At 38.7% G+C, this 12,593-nt stretch overlaps 1 protein-coding gene across 1 annotated transcript in view; it reads right to left on the bottom strand.

Moving 5' to 3' along the window:
• Nucleotides 1-12,593, bottom strand: part of TTLL11 (tubulin tyrosine ligase like 11) — a 264,316-nt gene that overhangs the window by 46,316 nt on the left and 205,407 nt on the right. The window contains exon 8 of the mRNA XM_069073757.1: nt 8,853-8,959. Coding sequence (XP_068929858.1) covers nt 8,853-8,959 — 107 coding nt within the window. The remainder of the gene's footprint in view (nt 1-8,852; nt 8,960-12,593) is intronic.

Here is a 12,593-nt window from a genome sequence, read left to right as displayed (position 1 = left end):
AAAATGGAGAGCACCTATGCTGGTATTTTGAACCTTGGGAAGTTGCCTTTCCTTGGCAATTATATTACACTGCCCCAGGACAGTTTTTCTCAATAATTTGGGTAATCCAATAACCCTTACATTATCTTTCCTCAATCCTTTTTCCAAGTCAGTTATTTCCCCTCAATGAGATTTTACATTTTCTTCTATTTTTTTCATTCTTTTGACTCTTTTATTGTTTCTTGATGTCTCATGAAGTCATTAGCTTCCACTCACCCAATTCTAATTTTTAAGGAATTATTTTCTTCAGTGAGCTTTTGTACCTCTTTTTCTATTTGGTTAATTCTTTTTCTTGGTTTTGTTTTTTAAGGCAATCAGGGTTAAGTGACTCACCCAGGGTCACACAGCTAATAAGTGTCTGAGGCCAGATTTGAGCTTTGGTAACTCCTGACTCTGGGGTTGGTGCTCTACCCACTGAACCACTTAGCTGCCCCTAATTTTTTTTAAGGCATTATTTTCTTCAGTATTCATTTGTGCCTCTTTTACCAAGGTATTAATAGTCTTTTTATAATTTTCTTCCTTTGCTTTAATTTCTTTACCTAGTTTTTCCTCTACTACTCTGATTTGGGAAAGTTCTTTTTAGCTCTTCCAGGAATTCTTTTAGGGCTTGTTTCTAATTCACATTTCCCCCCCTTTAGGCTTTTCTTGTAGCTGTTTTGACTTTATCATCTTCTGGGTTTACGTTTTGATCTTCCCTGTCAACACAGTAGCTTTTCATGGTTAGGTTCTTTTTTAATTGTTTGCTCATTTCCCCTCCCTACTTCTTGATTTTGAACTTTATGTTAATGTTGGGTTCTGTTCCCAGCATGGGGTAGGGAGGGACTGTGTCTCATGTTTTAGGCTTTTTCACACTGCTGTTTTCAGAGCTAGTTCTGGGGGCTTGGAAATTTTTGGTTTCTGTAGCAGTGTGTTCCATGGAGAAGTGTGGACACTGCTCTCTTGGTTTGCATTTTGGTCCTTACCCAGGAAGGGCCTCTATCCCATGGGATTGAAATTGATACTGTTGGGGCGGCCAGGTGGCTTAGCAAGTAAGAGCACCAGCTCCAGTGTCGGGATGACCTGGATCAAATCCAGGCTCAGATACTCAGCACCACACCCAGAAATAACTGGCCGTGTAACCTTGAGCAAGTTACTTAACCCTGATTGCTTTAAAAAAAAAAAGAAATTGATACTGTTCCTCAGAGTAGCTCCTCCCTTGGTACTGGAAATGATGGTGCCCCTCAGGATCCATGATCCCTTGGGGCCAGAAGTGATGCTGTTCCTCATGGCACCCACTCTCTCTTAACTGAAAGTGCCCCTCTCTGCCCCTGAATTACTACCCAAAAGTAGATACTGGCAATGGAGTTGCCAAATGGTGTCTAGTTCTGAATCCAGTGCTAGTACAGAGGTAACCTGTAATCTCTTTCTGAGCATTTGCGAGGTCCCTTTATCATCTCTGACTTGAGAATTCCTGAAATTGCTGCTGCTGCTTCTGCTACCACCACTTAGGTCTCACCACTGGTGTTTGACCCATGTGGCTCCAGGCCATTCTCCTCCACTATGTCACAGATCCCTCTTTCTGACCCCTTGTGCTGTCTTGGACTGGAAGACTATCTGATTCTGACCTTCTGTTAGCTCTGCCACTCAAGAATTAAATTTGAGATTTTAAAGTTGTTTAGAAGAGAATATTGGAAGAACTCAGCTAAGTACTTCTCTACTTTGCCATTTTGGCTCTACTCCTGGAAGTTGACTACAGCTATGTATTTTACAGGAGATGGTACACACATACACATACACATACATATATGTGATGACTAAAAACTTAAAATCGAAATGTTTTTGAATACTTCATTCAATACATTGTTTGCCAAATATATTTCAACATGGTTTCATGCCAGATAAAGAAAACACATAAAAGTTGGGTAGTTTGCCTAAGCATATGTAGTGAATCAGAAAGGGAAACAAAAACAGAATCCAGTTGTTGATCAAATAGCTTGTAATCAATGTATATCCAAATTTTAACACAATAGTCAGTTGGCTATGACATCAATGATGTAAAAACTAGATGGAAAATCACTACCCAATAATATGTGCCTATTGAATTGGCAAAAAGTTTGGAAATAGGACTAATAATGGATAATTAGGGGAAAATGTTTCTTTAAATTGTACTAATTAATTGTATAGGTAGAAATAAGTGCACCAAATCAAAGAAAGTCCACCCTTTCTGTTGTTGTGTTGTTCTGCATGTTACCTCTCTGTTCATTCATCCTCTCTTTAGAAAGACTTTGACATCACTCTCTAGTATAGAATCAGTGTACAGCAAAGGGGTTGTTCTAGATAAGGGATCTTTAACCTTTTTTGTGTCATGGACCCCTCTGGCAGTCTGGTGAAGACTGTGGACCTCAACTTAGAATAATGTTTTTAAATACATAAAACAAAATAGGTAGGAGTGTAAAGGAAAACAATTATGATTGAAATAGTTATCCAAAATTCTTTTTAAAAAAGTTAATAAGTTAAAAACCCCTTTTCTAGATGGTCCCTTCAATCTCTTAACATTCTAGATTCTATGATTCAACATTCTATGTTCCAAAGTGCCCTCCGACTCTGAACATCATTCTAATATTATATGATTTAATAGTCCATGTTATAAGTTCCTTTCTGGCTCTAATGTTACATGATTCTAAGAATCTGTGAATTCAGTGACATCTCTTTCCCATGGGTCTGTTTTGCAAATTATACAGATTTGAGGAGGGAGTTTTTTGTAATTGTATTTTAAGGGCTCAGAACAGCAACATCCCTTTACTGAGCACAACTTATTACATTCTTCATGGGTAATACTTCATCCTTTTTTCTTTCCCTTAACTCTGGCAGTCTCGGGAATCAAGATTTGTGACACAGACAAGAATGCCTTAGAGAGGAATGCTATATAGTAGACCGAGAGACTCACGAGCAACGACATTATGCCTGGTCACTCTAAGCAAAGTTTAGAGAGTTGAGGGTGAACCCATCCAGTATATTACTACTTACCTCACAGGGTTGCTATGGGGAAAGTGATTTGTAAACATTAAAGTACTAAAGAAAAAGTTATTTTTATTATTATACTTCTCACATCTGAAGTACACTTCTCTACCAGAGTACTTCAGGCTGTCATCAGAATATCAAACGGTTTTAGTCAAAATCTTCAACCATTATCCAGTGGTCTGCTGTGCAGAACGTTATGTGTTTGCATTGTGCCCACTTAGCAGAATGCTACCTCTCCTAATTATTCTCTTGAGAAGTACAGAAGTTGGAAAATCTCTGAAAAATCTAATTATTGTTTACTTATGATAGTAATAACAACAATGGCTTAGATATATATTCATGTATATTGCTTCATAGATGTATATCATCACAGGATTATAGTCAGAGTTAGAAGTGATCTTAAAACATAAATTAGAACAGCTTTCCTGTCACTCCATTCCTCCCCCTCCTTATTTTATTTTAAGCTTAGAGAGGTTAAATGCATTGCTCAATACCAGCCAGGCACCAAGCAGCAGAGCTGACCCAGGATCTCTGCTTCCAAATGCAGCACTCTATCAAGACATACTTTAACCCTCACAACAGCCTTGTAAATTATGGAGTACAATTCTTACCCTATTTCGTAAAAAAAATAGAATATCAGAAAGATGATGTTCCTCAACACTTCATAGCTATTAAATGGTGGATTCAGGATTACAAAACAGCTCTTTTGACTGACTCTAGGTGTTTGCTCTCTGGGTACAGTTTCTTAACCAAGAGTATAGAAATTCTCCTCAAAGAGATGCATCTCAGAGGTGAAATATATCCTGTATATGAGATGCTCATGTAAGATCTGCATCAGTACTGATAATTAGATGTGTTGATTTGATGATGTATAGTCAAGGGCTTTGAATCCCTAGTTTATTTAATAATGTCCTCATTTGCTTTTTTTATTTTGACTAGAAATTAAAATATCATCACATCCATTTTTTAAAAATGAAAAATTTACAATTACATTGGCATATCAGAGTGTATAGGATTACATGTTATTAAATTTCATCAGGATTCAAAGTACTTATTAGTATTCTAACAGAAAATTAGTCAGGATATTGTTAAATGTCATTATATTTTCCAAGTGTGTCATTTTGTGTATTTGCTTGCCTTTTAAATATCTCCTTTCCATAACTTAGATGCTATTCAATTATCTGTGTCTCCCAGGCAAGTTTATTTTCAAACAGGTATCAAACATTAGGGGCCTACTCAGTTATCAATATTAATACTTATATATCAAATATTTAGGGTTGATTGATATTTAGGTTGCTATCAAGAAAAGAATATACATGCTAGGTGTGATGGCAAATGTCTGTAATCCCTGCTACTGGGAAGGCTGAGGCTGGTGGATTGCTGGGGCTCAAGAGTTCTGAGCTACAGTGTGTTAAGCTCATTGGGTGTCCATACAAAGTGTGGCACCAGTATAATGAACTCCAAGAGCACGGAGCCACTAGGTTGCCTAAGGAGAGTCCTGGCCCAGGTTGAAAACAGGACAGGTCAAAAAGGCTGTAATTGACCATGTATTTACAGCCTTAGTAAGATAGGGAGATAAGAGCATTATTAGCACTTCAAAACTATATTGTGAAGTGTTGGAAGATAGGTAAACATATAGTGGTTTTGATATGATGCTTAGGATCATAGAATTGTAGAATCTTAGAGCTGGAAAAACAGAATATAGAATGTTAGAACTGGAAGAATTCTTAGAGCATAAATGTTAGCAAATAGGGCATGAGAGCTAGAACACAGAATATGAGAACACAAAAGAGCTGGAAGTTAGGACTGAAATATACTTTAGAAATACTGTATTAAAACACAGAATCTAGACTGCTGGAAACATCCTCAGAGACCATCTACAAAGGACCAACTCTTCCTTGAAACATGAATGTACTTTACAACATCCCCGAGAAGTGATAATCCAGCCTTCACTTGAAGACCTTCGGTAGCTCATTGTCTCATGAGGCAGTCAATTAAATTGTTGGACATCTCTAATTACCAAATATTTTGAAAAATTAAGGGTAAGAAAATTGAATGTTTTAGATAAGAAAATTTCTATTACAAGCAATTTACTCTAAAAAATATCCTTGAAGCTATTTCTTAAAGCAGATGGTCCTAAGGGAAAATCCTTACTACTTATCCATTGGTATCTTCATCTGTTCAGATGCATTTGTTATCATTTGAAGAAATCATTGAATGAACAGTTGTCACGAGATCTGGATTCCAATTCTGGTGTTGCTATTGCTTAGCCCTCTCTTGTTAAGCAAGTCCCTTTACCCCTCCAGGGCAGCTAGGTGGCACAGGGAATAGAGAGCTGGACCTGGAGTCAGGAAGACTCATCTTCCTGAGTTTGAATCTGGCCTCTGACACAATAGCTGTGTGACCCTGGACAAGTCTCTTAACCATTTGCCTCATTTTTCTCATCTGTAAAATGAGCTGGAGAAGGAAATGGAAAACCACTCCAGTGTCTTTACCAAGAACACCCCAAATGAGGTCACAAAGAGCTGGATGAAGTTGAAAAAATGATAGAACAACAAAATTACTCCTCCAAGACTCAATTTCATCATCTGTCAAATGAAGGTGATATTTTCCCAGCTCACTATCCCCCACCAGGATTGTGATAAGACCCAAATTAAATAATGGACATGAAAGCACTTTGAAAACCATCAAGTTCCATATAACACAAGATTGTTCATACTCTGATCTAACCCGAGAGTCTGAAGACAGGACTATGGCTTTCTATTGACCCTAATAAAGGGAAGCCATCCTATCGACAGACACTGAGACAGAGGGGAAAGAAAGTGAATAACAAAGTACTTGGCCTGGAGTCAGGAAGACCCAAGTGTAAATCCTGTCTTAGACACTGACTGATTATGTAATACTGGGTTCTGGGGCTCAGTTTCCTATCTGTAAAATAAGGGGATTGGTCTTGATGGCCTCTGAGTCCTTTCCAGCATTAAATCTATGATCTACGATTGGACTTGGGGTCAGCAGAGCTAGGATCTAGTTCTAGTTTGGCCACTAACTCTACTTATTACCTTGGGCGGTCACTTCTCTTTTCTTAGGCTCAGCATTCTTATCTATAAAATAAAGGGGTTTGTTAGACTAAATGGTTAAAACTCTGATATTCTATGATTCTATGTTCTAAGAACCCTATGAGTTCCAACATTCTGTGACCTAACTCTATACTTTGTGACTGTGAACTACTTGAGGGCAGGGACTGTCTTTCGGCTTTTTTTTTTTTAAATATTCCCCAACACTTAGCAAAGTGTATGGCACGTAGTAGACACTTAATATTATGTTCCTTTCAAGCTCTAGTGTTATTCTATTGATAAACTTCAACATCATTCTTTTCAGGGAGCATGAAAACCAGATTTCCATCACTACCAGTAACTTCTTTGTTTTCCATTTCAGAGTAGTCAAATGCTTTCTCTCTTCATTTCATAGCCAGAGGAAAGCAAAATGATTGAAGTCTGTATTAGTGCACTGGTCACAAAGTGAGTTGTACCAAGAGAAGGTTCTCTGACTTTGGCCTATGAGAGTTCTTCACACTTTTTGGTCTCATCTGACACTTAGAGATTGTAGTCACCAGCTATGCTGCAGATACCCATCCAGAAACATTTTCTCTTTTGTCCTCTAAACTGGAGATAATAATTTGGCTGGCTCCCAAGTAATGTCTTTCCAGGAAGGTCTCAGGGCTTTATTACTAAAACAAGGCTTGCTGAATTCGAATGTTCAGAGTTCAGCTCTGCTTATTGATAGCCTACTCATCTTTTAAGGCCCAGCCCAAACGCTACCCCTTCCATGAAGTCTTACCCAATTTCTCCCTCCTATGCTCTCATAGCATTTTGTATTCCTTTTATATATTCCAAATACTACTCATTATCCTACAATAAAATTAGAATCAAGTTCTCATTTATATGATATTTTTTCTGTCTACATGTTTTATCACTCTTACTAGATAATTTTTATAGGATAGGGACTAAGTACTGTTGATATGTACAAGTGTATTGAATATATTAAGTGCTGAATTAGTGTTTGCTAATGAATGGTCTCAGAAAAGTGTGGCAATAGGGTGTAGTGGCACACTGTAATTTGGAGTCAGACAACCTGGGTTAGAGTCTTGGTTGTAATACTTACTGTTTGTATGACTGTCAACAAATTACTTAACCTCTGCTGTCCTAAGTTTCCTTATTTGAGGATGGGGATGATCACAGTACTTCTACTATGTTCCTCACAGGAATGTTGAGCTACCTTATTTACAACCCATGATTCTGCTTGTCACAATGTGCTAAAAATAAATAACTTTTTTCATTTCCTCATCTGGGTCAGCAAAAAGTCCCATATATACTAAGTCTACACTAGCAGACCCCCCCGAAAAAAACACAGTCCAGGAAAACATATCCTGGACATTGCTAAGGGAGGGCTCCAACTACAGAGCAATTTAAGATGCAAGCAGAACTTGAAAAGCTAATCCCGAGTGAACAATGGGCCAGATGGTAATGTTGGTGGGAAGCAATAAACATGATAAATAGCTTCCTACTGCAGCTCCTGATCAATTTCAATATTTAATAATTCCACTCTGTCCCCCTCCCCCTCATCCTGGCCTTTCCCCATTGCAGAATTCAGCTACTGTCTGTATTCAGCTCTGAAGCCAAACACTTCTTTGGCTTTTATGAAGGCATCAGCAGAAATTTCAGTGTGTGATTGTGACACAAGAGCTCTAAGTCCTCACATGATAATTAATCAGGATACTTACCCTGAAGGAGCTGGATCTCCAGTCTCTCTCCCTACTGCCAATGCAAAGACTGAAAGCTAGCTGCCAAGTGCAGCCTTGTGATAGAGGCTCTTGCCTTCTGGAGCCAATGGATTGCATTATTCAGTGAATTTGGCTCTTGTTTCAAAAGCAAAAGATAAGAGGAGGGGGATGAACGGGGTAATCATCACTCTTACTCTAGGGCCAATGAGCAGGGTTAGCAACTGAATTTTCAACTGTGCTCATTGTCAAAAAACCAAAGCTCCCCTCTCACCGAGCAGAGTAATGCTAGTGCTGATAGCCGGCAGCAGAGAGCAACAATGAAGGGCAGACATTAATATGAGAGAAATACTAGAATTTCCCAGGAAGAAAGAATTTTGTGGGATGGGAGTGTTAACAGCCAAAATGTGATGTGAAGGCAATTGCTGTGTTCCCACCAACAGATATCCTCCTTAGTGGAAGAGATGGGGGAAAATGTTTCTGAAACTCTGTTCTCTGTTGGCTATGGTCATGATGACTGTTCCATTGTTTTCACTCTGAAATATCGTGGGTGATGTTCATCTTTTCTGCTCAGAAAAAAAGATTAGGCTTGTAAAGGAAATTTTCAATAAGGCATTTCCTGGCTTGTATGCAGTGCATGTGGAGATATTTAGACATGGTCTGAGATTGTTAAAAATAGACTTCTCTATGCTAGGCCTTGGTACTAAGACTAGTTACTAAAAAACTCCTAAGTGCCCCTGAATTTATATATAGGGTCTGTTCTGCTAATGGGAATGTAAGGGATACAAAGAATCCAGCAGATCTTTCTTTACTGCTTGAGGGTCACTTTTTGCATCATGAAGGGTTAATCCTTGCCCTGTCCATTATGCCTTAGAAACAGAAATGACATAATTCCTCTTAGAGGCTATTTTCTCCCTTTATCTTTGGTTGAGTTTTTCCCTGCTGAAGTATTAGTAAGCATCCCTAGAAAGGAGAGAGCTCCCTTATTTAGTATTCCAGTCTATAAAAGAGAATTTAAAAAAAAAAAATGGATTACCTGATTCCTTCTGTTCAAGGCCCATGGAGTTCCACCTTCTTGTTATGTCAATATACAGAATATCTACAGATGCCATTGAGAAGGTGCTGCTACTGAGTTTGCAGTTCCTGTGCAGATATTTAGGAGATGTGTTATTGCAGGAGTAATCCAAGCAAGAACAGTGATAGGCTGAAAGTAGACATCATCTTCAACATAACATTATCAATGCTATCATATTATAAGCAATAGCACTATCACCACTTTTACCTTCATAACCACTATCTTCACCAACACCATTACCACCATCAACATCATTATAACGATCATTTTTACAATACACCTCCACCATCATCAACATACTACTCACTACGCACATCATCATCATCATCATCATCATCATTTTCCCCCAAAGTTCTCTTCTAATGACATATCATGGTGTAAAGGTGACCCTGGATTCCTGAAGGTCATTCCAGCACAACATAAGATTCAATATATTCTAGAGAGCTGGACAGGACTTGAACACAGTCCCAAGGACCAGCCTAAGTATGGACAACAGGGTGGCATTTTCTTAGTTACAAAAAGTAATGAAAGTAATCATGACATGGAATGGTTGAAATCAACAGTAGTGGAGAGAGAGTATTTGTGAATCTTTTTTTTTTTTGCTTTTTTTTTGGGGGGGGGGCGGGAAGGCAGGGCAATTGGGGTTAAGTGACTTGCCCAAGGTCACATGGCTAGATTTGTGTTAAGTGTCTGAGGCTGGATTTGAACTCAGGTCCTCCTGACTCTAGGGCAGATGCTCTATTTACTGAGCCACCTAGTGGCACCAATGTGAATCTTTTGAAGTACTTAAATAATAATGATTGTTGTTTACATGTTTGTGTTTTAGAGTTTACAAAGTCTTTTTCTCAGAACAGCATTGTGGATAAGATCATGCAAGAGCCTCATTTGGGAGACACTTATAGTTATACTTTTGCATCTATTTTCTGTTTTGATCCTCCTAATAGACCCATGAGGAAGGGAGGCAGGGCATGCACTATCATTCCTATTTAACTGATTGGGAAACTGAGGATCAAAGAGAAGAAATGACTTCTTAAGGCCACATAGTGAGAGATGAGTTAGGACTCAACTCCTGGGCTTCTTGTTATAATTCTAGGGCTCTTTGCAAACAAACCTGGGTCTGGCCCAGACTATCATACTAGCTATGTGACCTTGGGGAACTTGTTTTTCCTCTCTGATTTCAGTTTACTCTGCAAAAGGGAAGATTGGACTAGGTTATCTGTAAGTGCCCTATGGTTTCTGTGAGGTTTCTATAGTTTTTTTTTTAACACCATGTAGCCTTTGATGCATACAAGTTCTATACTCCTGGTGATGGAGTGATGGATTGGTCAATTCACTCATTCATAAAAATATTATTTAGTTTCTTTTGTGTGTAGAAGACTGTTGGGTGTTAGAACTTGCAGTTTAGGAGGGGGATAAGAGAGAATACAGATGACTATAATATACAATATTGCATGACAAATATATCATAAAAGTATAAAGCAAGATGTCATGTATAGTACCTACCTAACAAGATTGTGGTGGTGGACAAACCTCTGTGTATGTATATACACAAATATATGTGTATACATATGTGCACATATACAAGTAATATATGTATTATGTGTGTATGTGTGTGTTTTTTTTAAACTCAAGGCATTATGTTAATATAAGCTGTTATTACTAACTTCTGGAGGGAAGAGGGGAATCAGACAGAGAAGGCTTCCTGGAGGTGGAGTTTAAATGTTATAATTATGCAAGCATATACTGCCAACTCCTTAAACTTTAACATTGAAGCCAGAGAGTGTTCTATGCCTAGAGATAAAGGCTAAATAAGGATAAAATTCTATTCTTCTCTATTCATGATCCCTTTCATTAATAGAAGTGTTTTGTGAAGATGTTGATAGAGTTAACCAATTTGTCTTGGTGATGATGTCTGTTTGTCCCCATACATCTGTCCACATCACTGCAGTGTCTCAAGACTATCAGGTCTCAGAGGAATAACATTCCTTTTCAACAGATGTGCCCATGTCTTCACTGCTCATCTGCCATGGTTTCTGTACTGATTAGTCTTGGGGAGGCAGAAGAAAAGACAAATCCCAAAGCTCAAGGCATAGAACAGTCCCTGGCTCCGAAGTTAAAGTTGAGGCAGCTGACAGTATATGCTTGGATGATCCAATGATAACAGTGTATCATTTGCATAGACTGAAGACATTATTGCTGTCCAAAAGCAATTTCAGGTTTAAAATTCTCCACAGATGAGTCCCAGGAGCCAATTTTACATACGGGAGTGTTCAAGGCTTTTGAGTTTCTCCAATCTTTCAATCTGTCATCTAAGGATTTTTATATAAGCAAGAAAATCCACTATATTCCCCTAAACACTCAGCAGTGAGCTGAGCCCACACCCCTTTATTCTCTTCTTGGGTTGATGAAGGAGTTTTTGGAGATGATTATTGTTATGGAATTGGCCTTATAAAAACTATTTGAAAAGGACCTGAATAGGCAGATATTCCTAAGGACTCAAAGAGCACATAGGGGTTTAGTGACTGCCCTCTCTTAAGCTCTAGATCTTCCAGATATCATATTTGGGGGTCTCAGTTTTCTCATCTGTAAAATGAGAACACAGAATTAAATGGAATCCAAGGTGATATTCCTGCTCCTCATTCCTGTGTCTCAGTGGTGCCTCAAATTCAATCCTTATTTCCTCTTCTAAATCTGTACTTAACAGCTGGGCCCCTAACAAGCCCTTAATAAATGCTTTGATTCAATTTGACCTCACTGCCTCATTTCTGTTAATGATAGTACTATTCTCCCAGACAACTAGGCTATACTCCTTAGATCCATCTTTGATTCTCCTCTTTTCTCTACTCCCCATGTTTAATCAATTAGTGAATTCTGTTAATTCACCCTTTGTACCCATTCACTGTTTGTTTTTCCCCCATTCAGTTCCCCCACCAGGGGTGGGGAACCTGTGGCCTCGAGGCCACATGTGGCCCTCTAGGTTCTCAAGTGCAGCCCTTGGACTGAATCTAAACTTCACAGAACAAATTCTTTTATTATTATTAGCCCTAGACCCTATCATAGCTCACTTGGACTATTACAATATTCTCTTAACTAGTTTCTCAGCACCTCTAGACTTTCCCTTTGCTTCACAACACTGCTAGTTCCTGACTCCGTGTCTCTTCACTGGTTATCCTCCATTGTTAGCATGCCCTCCCTCTCCATCTCTGCCTCCTGGCTTCCTTGACCTACATCCAGACTTGATTCCTATCTCTCCTTCTATAAGAGACCTTTCCTGGTCTCCCACCTTCCCTCATCTGAATACCCACTCCACTGTGGTACCCTCCTTCTAAGATTATCTCCCATTTGCCCAGTGTATATCTTGTATATACATAGTTGTTTGCATGGTGTATCTCCCACTAGAAAGTGAGCTTCTTGAGGGTAGGCACTATTTTTGCCTTTCTTTATATCCCACTTAGCACAGAACCTCGAAAATTGTAAGCACTTAACAAATGCTTGTTGACTGACTAACTTCCTAAAGCACAGATGTGATCTTCACAGCTAACTCTCCCACTCAAAAACCTTCAGTGGCTCTGTACTGCCTACTGAATAAAGTCTAAAAAAATCGCTTGAACATTCAAGACCTTGGCACTACCCTCCCTTTTCAGATCTATCTCATACTATGGGTCCTTCTTCATGTACACAAATACATTGTAGACAAATTGA

This window comes from Petaurus breviceps, unplaced genomic scaffold (assembly GCF_028583685.1).
Source record: "Petaurus breviceps papuanus isolate PSGF00001 unplaced genomic scaffold, PetGlider_PUasm1.0 90879, whole genome shotgun sequence".
NCBI classification, from domain to species: Eukaryota; Metazoa; Chordata; class Mammalia; order Diprotodontia; family Petauridae; genus Petaurus; species Petaurus breviceps.
The sequence above is the reverse complement of the archived record's forward strand: the minus strand, read 5'-3'. Positions and strand labels throughout refer to the sequence as shown.